The 21203-nt window shown below is 41.4% G+C and overlaps 1 protein-coding gene across 1 annotated transcript in view; it reads right to left on the bottom strand.

The window, feature by feature from the left end:
* Positions 1-19656, bottom strand: part of ZMPSTE24 (zinc metallopeptidase STE24) — a 48388-nt gene extending 28732 nt beyond the window's left edge. Inside the window, exons 1-6 of the mRNA XM_034962220.3 lie at positions 15437-19656; positions 12851-12997; positions 5971-6057; positions 5308-5424; positions 3720-3872; positions 1774-1915 (exon numbers count right to left, since the gene is read on the bottom strand). Of these exons, the coding sequence (XP_034818111.1) occupies positions 1774-1915; positions 3720-3872; positions 5308-5424; positions 5971-6057; positions 12851-12997; positions 15437-15559 (769 nt within the window). The 5' untranslated portion in view covers positions 15560-19656. The remainder of the gene's footprint in view (positions 1-1773; positions 1916-3719; positions 3873-5307; positions 5425-5970; positions 6058-12850; positions 12998-15436) is intronic.
* Positions 19657-21203: the final 1547 nt, after the last annotated feature.

Consider the following 21203-nt stretch of genomic DNA (forward strand, 5'->3'; position numbering starts at 1 on the left):
CTGATTGTAACTTAAGGGATCAGCAACTTAGGTTGCTCCTTCAGTAAAAGCAGCTTAGAGACTATTCTGTTGTACTGATTAATGATTAAATTTCTAGTTTAATATTACCTAAAAAAAAAAAAGAGTAGTTATTTCAGAGGCTAAAGAAGTAAGTATGAACTGGCTTATTCTACCATTTCTCCACAGACTTTTAAGCTACTCCAATCGTGCCTTTAGTTGGGCTGTATATCCTCAGGAGCCACTAAATGTCTGACACATACATATATATATATATATATATATATTTTTTTTTTTTGAGACAGAATTTGGCTCTTGTTGCCCAGGCTAGAGTGCAATGGCTTGATCTTGGCTCACCACAACCTCCACCTCCGGGTTCAAGCGATTCTCCTGCCTCAGCCTCCCAAGTAGCTGGGATTACAGGCACGCACCACCACGCCCGGCTAATTTTTTGTATTTTAGTAAAGACAGGGTTTCACCATGTTGGCCAGGCTGGTCTCAAACGCCCGACCTCAGGTGATCCGCCTGCCTTGGCCTCCCAAAGTGCTGGGATTACAGGCGTGAGCCACAGCGCCCAGCCAGATGTCTGAAATTTCTATGTTCTTCCAGTTGCTGTTGATTCATTCTTTTCAGTTGTGACCATCTCTGTTCTCCTCTAACCCTGTGATTGTTTCTGCTTCTATTCCTTCATCTAACACTGCTGCTTCTCACTGGTAATATTTTATTTTAGAGCAGGGATCAGCAAACTGTAGCTCACAGGCCAAATCCAATCTGCCATTTATTTTCATAAAGTTTTATTGGAACACAGCCACACTCATTTGTTTAGTATTGTCTATGGCTGCTTTTGCGCTATAATAGTAGTACTGAATAGTTGCAACAGAGAACAAGTGGCCCGCAAAGCTAAAATATTTACTATCTAGCCCTTTACAAAAAACATTTGTGAAACCATAGCTTAGAGGAAACACAACTGAAACCCAGAAGGGTGAAGTCACTTGTCCAAGATCCTATAACTGGTAAGTGGCAGGAACAGAACTATTACATTCATTTATATGGACTTTATAAATTCTGAAAGTCATAGAACCTTACAACAGTTTCTCTCTACATCTCCGTGGTCTTCTTTGAGACTTTAATAGTCAACTACCAAAGTCTCAAAGAAAGTAATAGACTGGGTGTTAATGGGAAGTCAAGATTTGAGTAACGGTCAAGAGACCACTTAAATCTCAAAAGTAATCATCAAAAAAGCAGAGTATAACAAATCTGCAGTACTCAGTGGTACTGCAGTCTTTGGTAATCAATCTTCAGGTGAGTCCTCCAGAACACTGGATATTTTGTTGGAGGAGACAAGGTCAATAACACTGGCTTTGTTTAAGAGCCTCCAAACTAATACTAAACAGAATTTGACTATTCAAGAGTCCAACTTAACTACCTAAAAGAACTAGGCAGATAACAGAAGTGAATAAGTCTAATATATAAGATAATATAACAGAGAGTGAAAAAGCCTTGGCCAAAAATTTAAAACAATACTGTAAAACCAAACAAACATAGCTGCAGACAAGAGCAGGATTTGGCATCAAGCCACCAGTTTCTATCCCTGGCCTATGTTATCAATTTCTGTAAATCTTAAAAAGCCAAAAGGTAAACTCCTAGCCTTTAAATAACAAATTTTAAAAAGAAAAAAACAAAAACTGATTAACTCATTTATTAAAATTTTAAGAATAAAGTATCAAATAAAATAAACCACTTGGATAAAACTTTCTTATCCCCAGGTAGCCTTACCTTCCACAACATACACCTTCGTCAAAGGAAAGTCAATACTCTTTGCCATTACTTCAATTTCTTCTTTAAGCTTTCCCTCAGGCAGAGGTGTGAATTTGTCAAATAAAGGGGCAATATAATCAGCATAGATTGTGACAAGAACCTGAAAAGTAAATGTCAGAATAACATATGAACATGTTCTTAAAGAAAAACCATTCTTTATTATACAGATTAAATTATATTAAAACAATTATGTTGACCTCAAACTTGAGAACAAGGAACTTACTTGCTCTGGTATTCCCAGGCCCAAATAGTACCAGATAGTAAGAGCATAATATCTGTCTGATGAATTAAATTGAAATGAGTAGTCTGATAACAGAGTAAACTTATGAATTTTATTTTAAAGGATAATGCTACTAACAGTGACTAAAATCTCTAGGTGGTAATAAGTATAGTCCTTTCAGAACTATCTTGGGGATTTCTGATGCTTCATGAGTCAATCATAACACGCAGTTCTGCCTTTTAGCGTAATCACAATAGACCTGAAGTCTTTCCCAAAAAAGAATTAGTAGAACTTGATTGTGTGCTGTTACTTGGTTGGCTTATCAGCTAAAATTAATTACCTGTAGTTCATAATTGTACATTGTGGTTGAAATAGCACTTCCTTAAGCATTTTTAGAGCATTTTCTCTGCTCTTTTTCGTCTTACTTTAATTTGCCATACAATAGATACCTGTAAATCCAACTAGCGCCCATTTTCTGATCTTGATCCCATCAATGGAAAATGAAACAATGAGCATTATGTAATTCAGACTAAAATAAACCTCAGCTGGGGCATGGTGTCACACACCTGTAGTCTCAGCTACTCAGGAGGCCAAGGCAGGAGGACTGCTTGAGCCCAGGAGCTCAAAGCTGTAGTGCACTATGATCATGCCTGTGAAATAGCCACTGTACTCCAGCCTGGGCAACACAGGGAGGCCCTATCTCTAAAATAAAATAAAATAAAATAAAATAAAATAAAATAAAATAAAATAAACCTCATCAGTGGAGCTGAAGAGCTGATAGATGATAATTTCTGGGTGCACTGAACAGACCACTTTGGGTTTTTTCATTTGGGTTTTTAAAAAATTATTATTTGTAGAGACAGAGTCTCACTGTGTTACCCAGGCTGGTCTTAAACTCTTGGGCTTAAGCAATCCTCCCACCTTGGCTTCCCAAAGTGCCAGGATTACAGGCGTAAGCCACTGTGCCTGGCCCTGAACAGACCATTTTGACTGTGTTGTAGTGTTTGTGTTGTGAAGCACTTGAGAGTATGGAAAGAGAAGAGGAATAGGAGATGTGAGGGAGGGAAAAATCAGGGGGAAAAGAGTGAGAGGGAAAAGGAAAGGAGAAGAAGAGAGGTAGGAATAGGTGGAAGTTGGGGAGAAAAGGGAAGACAGGAGAAGGAAAGGAAGAAGAATGGGTAAAAGACAGAAGGGGAAGGGGAAGTAGATGGGGCAAAGAAGGGAGAGAGTGTCTAACGGGGAAGGGAAAGGCAAGGGAAGGGAAGCAGAAGAAAGCCAGTTAAGTATATGCTTTCTTTCTCTTGTCCCTCTTAAATCTCATTTCTCTTCAAAATAACCATGATTTTAGGCAGTGGAGGTCAGTCAGGAGTCATTAAATTATCATACTTAGTCATTCTGGTGGCAACTCACAAATGCACAACCCAAAACTGCCTGACAACTGAATCATTAAAAGTGACTAACAACTAGTTTCTATGACCTGAAGAGTTAGCATAAGGAGAAGGAAATTTATGGTCAGTCAATACTCCTGTTTCTACAATCAAAAGCAGAAACCAAGGGGGAAATGTATATAAGCACCTATTTATATTTCAGCTGCTTCTTAAGAACTGTTTACATGCCAATGAAGATTACAGTAATCTCACCAAGGAACTTTTGTAAAAGAAAACGAAATAAAGATTTTACTCACCAGAGACACAACTAATGTGAACAGCCAGGCATAAATAAAAAAATAGTCACCCCCAATTTTAATAATGTAAAGTAGAAGTGAAGACACAGGCAACAAAATACACTGAGTCACAACAAATTTCTTGATTGCATCTTTCATGAAGAACCCCAAAGTCTGCAAAAAGAAAACATTACCACAAGAAACTGAGAAACTGGTTCTGCTTTTTAAAATAACTGATAAATAAATACAAAGGATACATTATTAAAGCAATTTTTCAAATTAACATGCAGTGAAACTATATTATATGACATTAGGCAGCTTAAGACAATGGGTAAATGTCTTGCATTTTACAGCTGAAAATTCATTTAAACATTATTAACTGAGGACAAGTGCAGTGGCTCACGACTGTAATTCCAGCACTTTGGAAGGCCTAGATGGGAGGATTGCTTGAGCCCAGTAGTTCCAGACCAGCCTGGGCAACATAGTGAGACCCTGTCACTACTAAAAATAACAATAAAAAAATTAACCCAGTGTAGTATAATTCATCTATAGTCCCAGACACTAGGCAGGCTGAGGTGGGAGGATTGCTTGAATCTGGAAGGTCGTGGCTACAGTGAGCCATGATCCTGCCACTGCACTCCAGCCTAGGTGACAGAACGAGACCCTGTCACAAACAAACAAATGATTAGTAGCTGAAAAACAATAGATATTAGTGCTAAAGGAGTTTATAACATAAATTTCTTTTTTTTTTTTAAGAGACAGGTCTGGCTCTGTTGCCCAGGTTGGAGTACAGTGGCACAATGATGGCTCACCGTAGCCTCAACCTCCTGGGCTCAAGCAATCCTCCTGCTTTAGCCTCCCAAGTAGCTGGGACTTCAGATGCATGCCACCACAACTGGCTTTTAGAATTTTTTTGTAGAGATGAAGTCTCACTATACTATCCAAGCTGGTCTTGAACTCCTGAACTCAAGTGATCCTCCCACCTTAGCCTCCCAAAGTGTTGGGATTACAGGCGTGAGCCACCGTACCCAGTCAAGACTTTCTTTCTTTCTTTTTTTTTTTTTTTTTTTGAGACGGAGTCTTGCTGTCACCCAGGCTGGAGTGCAGTGGCGAGATCTCAGCTCACTGCAAGCTCTGCCTCCCGGGTTCACGCCATTCTCCTGCCTCAGCCTCTCGAGTAGCTGGGACTACAGGCGCCCACCACCAAGCCCGGCTAATTTTTTGTATTTTCAGTAGAGACAGGGTTTCACGGTGTTAGCCAGGATGGCCTCGATCTCCTGACCTCGGGATCCACCCGCCTCGGCCTCCCAAAGTGCTGGGATTACAGGCATGAGCCACTGGGCCTGGCCTTAAGTATTTTTTTTTTTAAATCAGTGTTGACCAGGTTGGCCTCGAACGTGTAGCCTTGCCTCCCCGAGTGCCAGGGCAACTGGCCGGAGCCACCGCGGCCCCCAAGAATTTCAGCTATGATCTTTACGATATCTGCAGTTCCCTTTTTTCTCAATTCATACTCTGAAATAGTAAATTATGTTTAAATTATAAACAGTACAGGACAAAAGCACAGAAGTTTTTCACATTTAAAAGAGAACATTTGTATTCTTTATTATACCTGTTGATTGAAGCCATGTTTTTCTTCTATCACAAAAGTATTATAAAGACTCCATGGCAAACCAGTCAATGCACTGAAAAGTGTAGCCAACAGCAGAAACACCAGGGACTGAGTGATCTACGCAAAAGAAAAAACAAAAATCCAGTTTTTATGAACTACTGGCAAACAAATCAACAAGTATTTGCTGAGCACTTACTTACTACATCCCAAGCAATATGCTTGATTCTATGGATAACACAAGGTCTGAAATATCATCCCTGCCTTCAAAAAAGTTTACTTTTGAGAGAAGTAAATGAGAAACAAAACAATTCCTTTTTTATTACACAGGCACTATATGAAAGGTACCTTAAATCATACAGACAAATCCCTAAGATAAAGAGCCTGGATTCTTGGCTTACCACATGGAAGAAAGTCACCTGATAACTAAAAATACTCACACTGGACTATTATGTGATTGAGAAATAAACCATTGCAAATAAGCCTGTGATATTCTGGGATTTGTTATTGTAACTAATGTTATGCCAATACAGCATGGGTAACCAAGGACTATGCAAACAGAGAGGCAAATCTTAACATTGGCAGAAGCCAAAAAATTAACTTTAGTAGAAAGCCTGCCAAGCTAAAAGAAATACCATGACAAATACATGCTAATGAATCACATACCTCATATTCTGGTCCAAAGCCAGCATAACCACAGAACCGTCCAGAAAGTCTCCAGAGATAAGGTATTCCTCCAAAGAGAAGAATAAGCTATAAAACAAAGCATACTTTGATCACAGTTGAACAGTACTAGAAACTATCATATGAGAAAGCATGGTATAAAGAAAGAAAGGACAAAATAATCATCTCTATTAAAAAAACAAAAGAGGCCAGTACGGTGGCTCATGCCTGTAATCCCAGCACTTTGGGAGACTGAGACAGAAGCATCGCTTGAGGCCAGGAATTCAAGACCAGCCTGGGCAACAAGGTGAGTTGAGACCCCATCTCTACAAAAAATTTAAAAATTAGCTGGGCCTGATAGTGCGTACCTGTAGACCCAGCTACTTGGGGGACTGAGGTGAGAGGATTGCCTGAGCCTGGGAAGTCAAGGCTCCAGTGAGCCGTGATTGTGACACTGCACTCCAGCAAGGCAATAAACTGAGACCCTGTCTCAAATAAAATAAAATAAAATAAAATAAAATAAAATAACAAAATAAAATAATTTTTTAAAAAATAGACCTATTTCACATTCAGCATAAATTATGCATTTAGATGAGTACTAACCATTGAGATACTAAATTTAGGTGGTTAATATAACATTTTTGTCTGTACACTATATATGGATGAATTGTATGGTATATGAATTGTATGGTACATGAATTATTTCAATAAAGCTGTTCTAAAACAAAACAAAAAAAAAACTTTTGTCAAAAGACCACAACAAAATCACAAACTAAACTTAGAAAGGTTAAACAGCCGGGTGTGGTAGCATATGCCTGTAATCCCAGCACTTTGGGAGGCCAAGGCAGGCAGATTGCTTGTACTCAGGAATTCGAGACCAGCCTGGACAACATGGTGAAACCTGTCCCTACAAGAAATACAAAAATGAGCCAATTATGGTGGCATGATTCTGTGGTCCCAGCTACTCGGGGGAGCTGAGGTAGGAGGATTGCTTGAGCCTGGGAGGTCGAGGCTGCAGTGGGCCATGATCGTGCCTGCACTCCAGCCTGGGTGACAGAAGGAGACCCTGTCTCAAACAAAACAAAACAAAACAAAACAAAACAAAACAAAACAAAACAAAAAAACGTGTTCGAAATCCAACAGCTAATGAGTGATAGAAATGGAATTTGAACCACATTAATATGGCTCCATAATTGTCTTTTCTGTGAAAGAAAATAGTCCTTTTCCATCAGAACAAAGCACAGAAGCGGAGAGTCATGTCCACTTACTAAACTGGGGAACAGAATGGGATTATCTGTGTCTTTGCTGGGTCAGGAAGAGGTGAGGTAGGGGCCCGGCTTTCACAGGAGAAGGCTCTTCCTCAGCACCACCCTCTGTCTTGGTCTTGGGCAGATAAAGTGAACACAGACATTCACTAAATAACCAGGACATTAGGAGCTAGGAAGCAGCTCAAAATTTGAAAAGAATGCATGTTTAAGAATTCTACCGCCCAAAACACATACAACTTTGTGGAACTCATTTGTCAAGAGGAATCAATTTATTTTTTCTCTCTATAGGACAGCAGCTTAGGAACACAATGATCAATCACATTCCTTGACTAGAAGCACAATATTCCCACTGGTTCAGACATAGTTCCTCATGGTTTGAGGGGTTTTGGTGCTATCATATTTCATGGGTACCCTTCCAATCTAATTCCCATTTTCATACATGTATCTACAAATAATACAGTGATTTATGTATGCTTTTAAAGAATGTATATAAATGACATCATATTATACTTATCAGTCTATGATTTGCTTTTTATATTCTAAATTTTCTTAGATCCATCCATGGTGGACTTCAACTTTATTTGGTATTATCAGGATATTTCCTAAAGTGTTTATAACAAATTACACTCCCATCAGCAGTACTCCAGTGTTTCTGTTTTCCCACAATCTTACCCACACTTTAAACTATCCATCTTTTAGACTGTTACCAGTACATTGGATTGGTTTAATATCATGGGTCTCAAATATGGTCTCTGGACAGCAGCAACAGCATCTGGGAACTTCTTAGAAATGCAAAGTCTCAGGCCCTACCCCAGATGTACCAAATCAGAAGCTGGAAGTGGGGCCCAGCAGTTTCTCAGTAAACCTGATGTACACTAAAGTTTGAAAATCATTGCTTTAATAAATTGTTTTCTTTTTTTAAGAGACAGAGTCTCACTCTGTCACTCAGGCTGGGGAGCAGTGTTATGATCACAGCTTACTGAATTTTTGAACTCCTGGGTTCAAAGGATCTTTCCATGTCAGCCCCCCAAGTAGCCAGGACTGTATGCGCCACCATACTTGGCTAATTTTAATTTTTTGTACAGATGGGGTCTCACTATGTTGCCCAGTCTGGCCTCAAGCAATCCTCTCACTGTGGCCTCCCAAAGTGCTGGGATTACAGGCGTGAGCTACTGCACTCAGCCCCAATAAATTGCTTTTCAAAAGGCTCCCCTAACACTACCTCCAGGTATTTCCACTTTACTACAACTAATTCAATCTTAGACATAAACCTTGTTTTCCCAAAAGACATGCTTTGGTACCACTGTCTGACATATGCTGCAGTTGTTGATCTAATTGACCTGGGATGGTATTTCTTTCAGCCAATTCCCAATACTAATAAATAATGTATAATTAAGGACTTATAATGCTTTTAGTAAAGGCCATAGCAACTATTATTAAAAGTCCAGTATTTAAATAAGCATCAAGGGTAGTTTTAATATGAATTCTGAATGATCTATAAACGCATTTGAAAACTGGTACTGCAAACCTTTTGGGGACTGAAAAACAAAGCATGTTTAGTTTCTTTTGGGGACTGAAAAACAAAGCATGGTGAACTGTACAATGTCTCTATGTTGACAATTTCACTAAGCATGCTCCCAGGGTTGTTCTATGGCAAAATTAATGATCCCAGAAAAAATAATTCCAGCGCTTTGACATATATTATTTCACTACATTCTTTTTTTTTTTTTTTTTTTTTTTGAGACAGGATCTCACTCTGTCACCAGGCGGGGGTACAGCAGTGTGATCACAGCTCACTGCAGCCTCGATCTCCTGGGCTCCAGCAACCCTCCCACCTCAGCCTCCAAGTAGCTGGAACTGCAGGTGCACATCACCACACTCAGTTGATTTTTTAAAAATTTTTTTGCAAAGATGGGGTATCACTATGTTTCCCAGGCTGGTCTCAAACTCCTGGGCTCAAGTGATCCTCCCACCTGAGCCTCTCGAAGTGCTATGATTACAGGATTGAGTCATCATGCCTGGCTTCACTACTACAGTCTTGAAAAACAGGCAGGGAAAAGGGTATAATCATCTCTATTTAATAGATGAGGCAACTGAAACTCTTTAACTGAAAGGTTACTTTAACTGAGAGGTTGAAGTAACTTGTCCAAAGAAATCCAGTGACTAAGTAATTCCTATGCATTGAGCTTCATTTACACTATCTCACTCACTTAGTCCTTGCCACAAACCATACAAGGTATGGCTTAACATCCACACACTTCTCATTTTATTTTTATTTATTTTTGAGATGGAGTCTCACTCTGTCGCCCAGGCTGGAGTGCAGTGTTGCAATCTCAGCTCACTGCAGCCTCCACCTCCCGGGTTCAAGCAATTCTCGTGTCTCAGCCTCCTGAGTAGCTGGGATTACAGGCATGTGCCAACACGCCAGGCTAATTTTTGTATTTTTAGTAGAGACAGGGTTTCGCCATGTTGGTCAGGCTGGTCTCAAACTCCTGACCTCAGGTAATCCACCCCCACCTCGGCCTCTCAAAGTGCTGGGAATACAGGCGTGAGCCACCGTACCCAGCCCACTTCTCATTTTAAAGATGAGAAAACTTAGGCTCAAGACTGCTCACATAGAAACATGCAAAAATTAGAGAAGCAACAATTTAAACTTTTCGACCCTGACCTACTCTGCTCCCCAGCCATTCCATTTCTTCAGTGGGCCCTTTATTGATATATGTGAGATATTAGAGAAAGTGTCTCAGAGAGGCTGGACATTTTCTGTCTGGGTGCAGTGTCATATTTATGTGAACAGTGGCAACCATAAATGGCCACACAATGACTCTATTTAGGTTCCCTCAGGTAGAAAGTACTACGGCAAAAAAAAAAAAAAGTCGAAGCTAATCTTCTCACTTGATCTCTGTGACCAAAACATACAAACCTATTAATTCTAATCAACACAAAATAGAAATTAATGAACTTGTTTCCAAACAAAACAAGGTTTCAAAGTTACCCAAAATATTCTTCCTGCCAAGCATAAATGCAGCCAGAAAATCCCCAGAGATAAATTTAGCACATTCATGTTGCAGTCTTTAGAGTTTCAAGAATGGTTTTTTCAATGTCATTTTAAAGACTCAGCAGAACAGAGTTTGAAACCCAGTTATCCTACTTATTAGCATGTCCCTTGGCAATTAAACATGCAAACCCTTTAATTTATCCAAGCCTTTGCTTCCTCATTCATAAAAAGGGAATAATAATGCCTATCCTTTCTACTTCACTGTTGTAAACATCAAACAATAAATATAAAAACTATGTATGAAGTGAAAATCATGACGACTATTAACTATTACTGTTCCCAACCTTAGCCCATCAGTACTGCTTCTAGTTTGAGCCACAGTACATTACAAAGCTCTCACTTTATATATGTATTCTCCCTATTTCTGTCATCTCCTAGAACAAACAGCCATTCCTATGGTCACCAACCATAATTACCAAGCCACTGTCTATCTTTCCTGGCACTATTTACCAGGGACAACCAAGGAGATTGAAAATGCTTTTCCTATTATTTTACTATGGCCCTGTAGTGGGTAAAGTCAAAGGACTTCCAAGAAGCAAACATCAGAAAGAGAATAGTGTCTACCTCATCTAATTGCCTTGTCATTATTAAACAGAGAATTCAGACTTTTCAGAGATGAAGAAAATATGGGAGCTATTAATCAGTATAGAACAAGAACTCTTGAGTATTACTTCTTCAGGTAGTGTTGTAAGTTGTTCAACAATTCTCTGGAACTGGTGAAACAGAAGGGGAAATGTCAGTTGACAAAACAGCAAAACTCAGCCGTCAGACATCGACTGCAGAAAGAAGAGGCAAATACACTTACCAAGCAATGGAGGGAAAACATGCAAAATATTAAGTCAAGTTTGGAAGCAGCTAGCTTTTCCGGAGAATGATACATTTAAGATCTTGGATATGTTTAATGTATTTTTTAAAGTTACTATAATTCTTTTTTGAGCTCCCTTTAGTCTTTTTTGGACCAAGGCCATTATATAAATACATAAGTAAACTCTCTTTAATCTATTTAAAAAAAAAAAAAAAAGAATAGTGTCTAAATTAACCACTTCTACTTCCATCTGTCTCTGAAGGATGATTTCCTACTTGTGACATGTCCCTAACAGAAGAAATGCTCAGATAAATTAACTAAAGCCAAGTCTTTATTGAAAAGATTACTTAATAGCAATAGCTGTGTATCCCCAAAGCCAATGAGACTTTGTTTTCCAAATCATTTATTAATTTTTCTAAATACCAAAATTTAACTCTTCTAGAAGCACTGCCATTTTCCATCACCTTGAAGAAATAAGTGCAGTTTCTAATAATTCGGATCTAACCACACTAGTCTTATTATTCCATACTTGTTAAGAAAAATTTTGTGATGAGCTAGACAATTCTGTCATTTACCACAGCTACATAAAGCCAGTTTCTTTAACTCATGAAACAATGATGGTAGCTGATCATGATTCTTTTAAATTTAGGAATCTTTCTCTTAGTGGTACTAGTAGATCTAAAAGTTCTAGAGAAATGATGATGATGATGATCAGGATGATAAAAATAAAAGTGGCAGGGCACAGTGGCTCATGACTGTAATCCCAGTACTTTGGGAGGCCGAGGCAGGCAGATCACGAGGTCAAGAGATTGAGACCATCCTGGCTAACATGGTGAAACCCCGTCTCTACTAAAAATACAAAAAATTAGCCAGGTGTGGTGGCACGCGCCTGTAGTCCCAGCTACTCAGGAGCCTAAGGCAGGAGAATCGCTTGAACCCGGGAGGTGGAGATTGCAGTGAGCCAAGATCGTGCCACTGCACTCCAGCCTGGGCGACAGAGCAAGACACTGCTCAAAAACAAAAACAAAACAAAACAAAAAAAGCAACAAAAAAACCCCACATTATTTCATTCAATAAATAGGAACTATATGCTGATTACATGCCAGGCACTAGGTATAAAATGATGAACAAGACTTAACTATTTCTTTAAGGAACTACCAGTCTGCCAAGTAAACAGTCAAATCAGGCCAGGTACAGTGTGGCTCATGCCTATAATCCCAGCACTCTGAGAGGGTATGGTGGCATGCAACTGTAGTCCCAACTACTCGGGAGGCTGAGGTGGGAGGATCATTTGCGCCTAGGAAGCAGAGGTTGCAGTGAGCCAAGATCACGCCACTGTACTTCAGCCTGGGTGACAGAGCAAGACTGTGCCAGAAGAAAAAAAAAAAATCCAGGCAAATTCAACATAATGAGATAAGTACTCCGACAGGAATAATGATAGGATGCTACCCTATCCACATTCGTCAGGCAGGGAATTTCAAATGGTTGCTTAGAAGACACATCTCAGTTGGATCCTAATGGAAGAGGATCTTTTTCCTACCTGGCTTCAGGGTAATAGTTCCCATATTCTATAGTTTTCAACTGACTAAGCAGTTATGTTTCTGTCTTTTTTGCTCCACAGCCGTTACTATCAATAACAAAGGTTAAGAAAGCATTCTGGGACTTGTAAGTGTGGTACCCTCTTTTGTGTTACAAAAATATGAAAATGAAAACAACCAGACAGACTGTCTCTCGAAGAAGTAAATTACTCACAGTGCCTTCAATCTCTGAATAGAGTCCTGACCAGAAGCTGAAAGTGCTTTTATCCAGTTGATAGAGTCGAGATTTCTCAAATGTTTCAGAATCCATGATCTGTCCTAACTCCGGTGGTACATGAGTTGTTGTTTTATATATCCTTCTCTGAAATATTTTAAAGAAAACACTTTAGTGAAATAGTTGTTTATTACAATAGTCATTTATGATCAAACATCGAATGGTTTATAGCTTGCCACTTATATCTGTTGAATTTGCTTTATATCTACACAAATATTGCACTTGATCAAGTACATGAAACGACTGATGCAGGAAAATAAAAGCAGAACAAGAGAACCTGAGGTGACCTGACTGGTAAAACTATAATCAGGGTTGTCATCACACTTCAGTTTGTATATGTAAACCAAAGCTGTAACATCACAACTTTGTTACATGTACTACTCATTCTGGGTATTACATACCTCCTATAATACGGAAAACAAATTCATGGAAAGGAGAAGCACACATGCTAACTGTGAGTATGAACAGATACTGAGGCTGCTCATTAAATTTGGTCCTAAATGCCAGAAACTTGAGGATCACCAGATGGAAACATATCAGGTCTGTGAGAAAAGACCAACTTTCAGCCGGGCACGGTGGGTCACGCCTGTAATCCCAGCAGTTTGGAAGACAGGGGCAGAAGGATTCCTTGAGCCCAGGAGTTCAAGACTGGCCTGAGCAATGTGGTGAAATCCCGTCTCTACAAAAAATACAAAAATTAGCAGAGTGTGGTGGTATGCACCTGCGGTCCCAGCTATTTGGGAGGCTGAGGTGGGAGGATCACTTGAGCCTGGGAGGCAGAGGTTGCAGTAAGCCCATATTATGCCACAGCACTACACCCTGGGTGACAGAGACTCTATCTCCTTAAAAAAAAAAAAAAAAAAAAAAGGAGAAAGATCAACTATCTCATTATACTAAATTATAAAAGGTAAGGGTAATTTCAGTCCAGGAAATGTAATACAGAGAATGGATACCAAACAAAATAATGGGCCACTACAACATGCTTTCCCTATATATTGTTGTGTGCCAATAAAAGCTGAGGGGAGATCGAGCACGGTGGCTCATGCCTGTAATCCCAGCCCTTTGGGAGGTGGAGGCGGCAGGATGACTTGAGTCCAGGAACTCCAGACCACCCCGGGCAACATCTCTACAAAAAAATCAAACAATTAGCCAGGCACAGTGATCCGCACCTGTGGTCCTAGCAACTCAGAAGGCTGAGGTGGAGGTGGAGGGGTCGTTTGAGCCCACGAGTTCGAGGCTGCCTTGAGCTATGATGATGCTACTGTGCTCCAGTCTGGGTGGCAGAGTGAGCCCGTCTCTAAATACAATAAATATTCTATCCTGGCCAAGATGGTGAAACCCCGTCTCTACTAAAAATACTAAAATTAGCTGGGCGTGGTGGCACGTGCCTGTAATCCTAGCTACTCGGGATGCTGAGGCAGGAGAATCATTTGAACAACCCTCCCTCTGCGCGCTGCTGGCAGTGTCACAGACACACTCTTCCCCTTGCAGACTCTCCCTCGTCCCTCCTAGTTTCTTGCAGTGAGCCGAAATAACGCCACTGTACTCCAGCCTGGTGACAGAGCTAGACTCTAAAATTAAATAAATAAATAAAGATTAAAAATAAATAAATAAAAGTTCAGATCTCTAAACCATGGTTATCTCAGGTAAATTGTTAACTTTCACTTTCTATTTTACCATTTTAATATTTCAACTAAAATAATGTTGATTTTATGAAAAACGAGAAATATATTTCATTTAATTTCATTTATTTATTTATTTTGAGATTGAGTTTCACTCTTGTCGCCCAGGCTGGAGTGCAGTGGCACAATCTCAGCTCACTGCAACCTCCGCCTCCTGGGTTCAAATGATTCTCCTGCCTCAGCCTCCTAAGTAGCTGGGACTACAGGTGCGCGCCACCACACCCGGCTAATTTTTCTATTTTTAGTAGAGACGGGTTTTCGCCACGTTGGTCAGGCTGGTCTCGAACTCCTGACCCCAGGTGATCCGCCCGCCTCGGCCTCCCAAAGTGCTGGGATTACAGGCATGAGACACCACGCCCGGCCCGATAAGTTTTTTGTTTGTTTGTTTGTTTTTTCAAGCAGAAACAATATATGCACTTTAAGGAGAAACAAGAGTGCAAGTTCTTGGAAGGACTGCAAAATCCTATGGTTAGGCATGATTACATAAATGTCATGAGGAAGTTGGGTGTCTAAATCCTTTTAAAGGCTTATTCCAAAGATAAAGGAGGCCAAGTCTGGGTCCAAGGATCCCAAGGAAGCTGCAGGGAGGGCACAAGAGCCCAAGCCTTCCTCCAGGCCCTAAAGGGATTGGGTCCCATGATAACGTTACAGAAAACTTCCTTGACGCACCAAGACCCTCCTCAAAGCCACAGTCCGCCATCGGGCCAAGTTACGAGACTCAGCAGGGACCACAAAGACGAGACTGGCGCGGGGACCGAAGCAATCAAGAGTCTCAGGGTCGAAGCCAAGGCTACTCCAGAGCTGGCCGGGTATGGGGGTCAGGTTGGACCCTGTCTAGGCTCACCTGCCGCTGTGCTAGGAAGGTCTCCCAAAGATACACTGTCCAGGAAAAGAGCAGCACGGCCCCGAAGATACGCTTCTCGGCCGGCATCTCCCACAAAGCGTCCAGCGATGCCCACATCCCCATGGCCACCCGGTTCCGCCGGCTCCTTCAGCGTGCACCGGTGCCACACCGACAATCGTCCCTTCAGAGCGTCCCCGCGGTGTCACAGCAATATCCGTTCTTTCCGAGGGCCCCTACGCCGATACCCGCCCCCATCCCTCCCTCTGCGCGCTGCTGGCAGTGTCACAGACACACTCTTCCCCTTGCAGACTCTCCCTAGTCCCTCCTAGTTTCTACAGGAAAAGCCCCAGCCCCACCTTCCTCACTTCCGGCCCAAAGAGGGCGGGGACCCAAACGCCGAGTTCCGGGCCCGGCTGAGCTGTGTTGCATCAACATTCTTCCCCGACGTCTTGACGCTGGGTTCCGGCTTAGGGTTCTGGCTTTCCTCCTGGGCTAGTGAACGCGGCGAAGTCCTCCTCTTTTCTAATCTTCAGAGCCGTAGTTCCATCCTCTGGGTCAGCGGCTTACCCTGACTGGGCTGCGGTATCTGCCTTCCTTCCCCCAACAAGGCGACAGGTAGTCGGGGCTGGGGCCGGAACTGACTGAGTGGGCCGCGGCTCCCGCCTGAGGAGGCTAGGAAGGACTGGACAGCAGCCGACTTCCCAGGCTCTAAAAATCGTGCCTCTGAGTTAGAGCTACCTCAAAAGCAAGACCAAGCATGAGAAATGGGGTCTTTTGGCCAGTATTGGGGTGTTCGGAATTCAAGCGTATGAGAGAGTGGACGGTAGCGTTGAGAATTTTCATTTGAAGATCTCGTCTTAACCACCCCAAGTGTAGTCAGAGGCGGCGTTTTCCCTGCGAGAGTTACCTGGAACAAAGCAAGGATAGCGTGGGTTAGACATACCTGAAATGAAAGCGTCTTACTTTATCTAGGTACATATTTGCGTCAGTAAGGCGCAACGCCATTTCTCTCTTGGAATTCAGAAGTGAAATATGGTGACTGGGACGCCTGTACATTGCTTTGACTTAAAAATTGAAGTCAATTATTCTGACCGAAAGTTAATCTGATGATTAATTGGTTAAACATACTATCGTTGCTAATTAGCATAATTATTATTTACAATAAAGTGAGCTAAATAGCTACAACTAAAATATATTTAAATTACTGTGATATTGTGATGCTAAAGATGTGTTGAAATTAATATCTTGAATTTCTCAACCCTGCCTAAATGCCTCTGAGAGTAATTAGTATAATTAAAAGTCACTAGAGAAAGTGAATGACTCTAATAACAGGATAACAAATTCTTTTCAAGTCAGATGGTTTCCAGTTCTTTGCTTTCAACAAAATTAATGGTGGCCCATGAATTGTCAGCTGATGAAGGAACACTATTTGGTTTTTGGCATGCAACTCGGAAAGAAACCAAACGATTGATTGACATGCTTACAACAAAACTACTAGCATTCTCACCTATTTATGTAAAACCATTTCTCAGCACTTGTATCTGTGAAAACAACAGAATTGAAAATGAACCCTGTTAATCTACCAGTAGGAACTATTCATCCAGATAAATGAATTAATTGGTGGGTCAGCCCCATCTATCTCACTAAGAGATGTGTTCCCAATAGAATTTCACCTTTTATAACTGTGTATTATCAATATTTGCAATCGTGTCATTTTGATCCATTATATACTAAAGATGATTGTGATGATTACTCACTTCAGAAGAATTCCAGCGTAGAGCCATAAAGTTACACGAAATTTTTTAAGGTTTACTACATATGTCATATTTTTATTGCAAAGAAGTGATCAAGAAAAGGTTGTTCAAACATCAAAGTATTACATTTGAATAACATTTTTTGTTAGAGTACAATCTAAATATGTTAGAGATAATAAAAGAACAATGTTGAAGAGCTCATTAGTGTATGTTTTAATGCATAATGGTGGTTATTCAGTTGTTATGTAGATTCTCCTGGATACATTATAAAGAGTGATTTAACAGTTTTTAAAATTCTTTTATCCTGAAAAGTTGCAATGATTTAACAGTTTTATCTTAAAATGTTAGTATTTACAATTTGCAAGAATTTACATCCATTGCAACTATTTGAATTTATGATGGAACCAGTTAGATACCAACTTAAATATATGAGGGGTAAACACTTTTTCAAAATTTTCTCTCCCTCAGGCCATCATTGCTATGCCCTCTTCACTCTTGACTTCAGCTGTCTGTGAGTCCAAAGCCTCACAGGAGCTTCTACCACCCAAGCTTTGTGGCTAAGGGCACAGGTTTAGAGTCAAGCTGCTTGATTGCCAGCCACGGCTGCACCATGTATTAGCAAGTTCTTTAATCTGTCTGTGCATCAGATCCTCATCAGTAAAATGAGAATAACATAGTATGTACTTACTTTCTCATATTGTTAGGATCAAATGAGAAAATTCATGTAAAGCTCCTAGCAATGTAGATGGCCCTGAGTGCCCAATAAAGGTTAGCTACTGCATGGGAGAGGGGCATCATAGCATTGATCTGTCACCATGTGTCTGAAGAGATAGGAGAGTAGGAGGCCGAGGTGTCAAAAAGCCAAGACTGACTGGAATTCATTCATTCAATAAATACTGAATGTCTGTGAAATGCCAGACGCATTTCCAGGTGCCAGGGATATAGCAGTGAACCAAAGCCCCTTTCCTGGAGCTTACATTCTTAGCTGGGGTGGATGCAGTGTTTGATAAATAATAAGCAAATATTTAATAGTAAAAGTGGAAGTGGTGATAAGTGCTATGAAGAAAAAGCAGCAAAAAGGCAATACAGCATGTTGGTGTGAGGGCTGCTTCTTTACATAAGTTGGTCAAGGAAGCCCTCTCAGATTAACTGGCATTTGAGTCCCCCAAAAAAAGTAAGAGAAGAAGCTGTGTGGATATCTGAGGAAACTGCCAGTCAGAGTGAAGAGCAAGTGCAAAGGCCCTGAGATTGGCCAATGCTTATCATATCTGAGGAATGGCAAGAGGCTGTGGAAAGAGTAAGGAAGAGGGGGAGTGCAGATCCATGCCATCATGCAGTCTTTTAGTTAAAAGACTTTTACTTAGAATGAAAGAATAAGCCATTGCAGGATTTTGAGCAGAGCATTGCAGAGTTTTGAGCAGACAATCCTTCTCATTACAACGTGGAGAATAAATTTAATGGGGAATGGAAGCAGGGAGTGCAGTTAGGAGGCCATTTCAAGAATCCAGGTGATTTAGCAGTTGCCAAGGATATCAGAAAAAAAGAAAAAAGAATCCAGGTGAGAGATGGTAGTGCAGACTAATGTGGTGGCAGTGGAGAACTAGTGAATTATGGAAAGTGAATAATCACTTGTTTCTCTTTTCAGAAAGACAGTACTAATAGAAGGGCTGGCCTGTGTGGAGTCTAAAAATGGGAACCTCAAAACAGGCTGTTGGCAGGATTTTGCTAAAGGAGAAAGACTGGCAGGGTGTGCTGGCTCACACCTGTAATCTCAGTTCTTTGGGAGGCCAAGGTGGGATAATTGCTTGAGTGCAGGAGTTCGAGACCAGCCTAGGCAACACAGTGAGACTTCATCTCTATAAAAATAAATAAAGGAAAATGACTGAATTTGAAAGATAAAGATTATTATCCCTAGAGTGATAGACATTGCTGTAGGGTAGTCCATCTACCCTGTCTAACCTAAATCATAGAGTTGCTCTCAAGCTTTTTCCCTATCTTGCCTTGATTCTCTGCTTACCAAGCATTCAAGTTCCCTTAATTGAAACTCTGGCCATAAGTGCTCTGGCCTCAAGAAAAGAATGATCCCCCTTGGCTGGGCGCAGTGGCTTACGCCCGTAATCCTAGCATTTTGGGAGGCCGAGGTGGGTGGATCACTTGAGGCCAGGAGTTTGAAACCAGCCTGGCCAACATGGTGAAACCCCATCTCTACTAAAAATACAAAAAAAAAAAAAAAAAAAAAAAAACCAGGCATGGTGGTGGACGCGTATAATCTGGAGGCTGAGGCAGGAGAATCGCTTGAACCCGGAAGGCGGAGGTTGCAGTGAGCGGAGATCACACCACTGCACTCCAGCCTGGGTACCCTTACAAGAGCAGCTGTTATTTCTTTTGCATCTAGCTCATTCTACTTTCTAGCTCATACGTTCTGTCTCTCATATAGGCTACTAATTCTGTGTTACTCCCTGTTAAAAAAGAACAAAAACCAAAACCCTATAATGGTCCATTTATGATAGTATAAAGCCCAACCTATATATGGTATGACCTTCGAGGTCCTTCATTACCTGACATCAGTCTACTCTTCAAAACCCTTCTTTTTTGGCTGGGCGCGGTGGCTCACGGCTGTAATCCCAGCACTATGGGAGGCCGAGGCGGGTGGATCATGAGGTCAGGAGATCGAGACCATCCTGGCTAACACGGTGAAACCCTGTCTCTACTAAAAATACAAAAAATTAGCCAGGCGTGGTGGCGGGTGCCTGTAGTCCCAGCTACTTGGGAGGCTGAGGCAGGAGAATGGCATGAACCCGGGAGGCTGAGGTTGCAGTGAGACAAGATTGCACCACTGCACTCCAGCCTGGGCAACAGAGCGAGACTCCGTCTCAAAAAATATACATATATATATATCCTTCTGGGCCGGGTGCAGTGGCTCATGCCTGTAATCCCAGCACTTCAGCAGCCCAAGGCGGGTGGATCACCTGAGGTCCGGAGTTCCAGACCAGCCGGGCCAACATGGTGAAACCCCATCTCTACTAAAAATACAAAAAGTTAGCCAGGCATGGTGGCGGGCGCCTATAATCCCACCTACTTGGGAGGCTGAGGCAGCAGAATCGCTTGAACCTGGGAGGCAGAGGTTGCGGTGAGCTGAGATTACGCCACTGCACTCCAGCCTGGGCAACAAGAGCGAAACTCTGTCTCAAAAAGTAATAAAAATAAAAATATACTTCCATGATGATCCTGCTCAGGAATATTATCTTCCATTTCTTTGTCTGCCTATGTAATCATTTATGGGACACCTCAATGTCACTTCCTTTGCAAAGCCTTTCCTGGCCCCACCCTGTATTCACCCACCTGTTTTTGCATTTAGTACACGATACAGTGAAGTCTCATCCAGGGGTGGCATTTTAACTCCAGTGGATCAGGCAGAAATTACAAATGGTCAAGATTACCCTTCCCTTAGGAAGATGCCCCTTTGGAGACTGCTATTTTTTTTTTTAAAGACAGGGTCTCACTCTGCCATCCAGGCTGCTTGCTGCAGCAATCTCCTAGGCTCAAGTGACCCTCCTGCTTCAGCCCCCTGAGTATCTGGGACTGCAGGTGTGCACCACCACACCCAGCTAATTTTTTTATTTTTTGTAGAGATAAGGTCTCACTATGTTGCCCAGGTGGGTCTCGAACTCCTGAACTCAAGCAATCCTCCTGCCTTGGCCCCCCAAAGTGCTGGGATTACAGGCGTGAGCCACTGCACCCAGCCTTACATTGTGTCTTGTTGAGCAGCATAGCCAGTTTTTCTCCAGCAAGGCAACAAATCACTTTATCTGCATACCAGATGAAATGTTTTTTTTCTGTAGACCTCCTCTGTGGGTATGAAATATTTCATTTAGGTGCCAGATAGTTACACAGTGTTTCAGATGACCATGATCTCATTTATTGGGGCAAAAATGCACACACTATAAGGTTGGTGGAATCTGAGGCCTGCTGAGAGAACCATTTTTTGCCACCTCCCAGGTGGGCCATCTCTC

Source organism: Pan paniscus, chromosome 1 (genome assembly GCF_029289425.2).
Source record: "Pan paniscus chromosome 1, NHGRI_mPanPan1-v2.0_pri, whole genome shotgun sequence".
Lineage (NCBI taxonomy): Eukaryota > Metazoa > Chordata > Mammalia > Primates > Hominidae > Pan > Pan paniscus.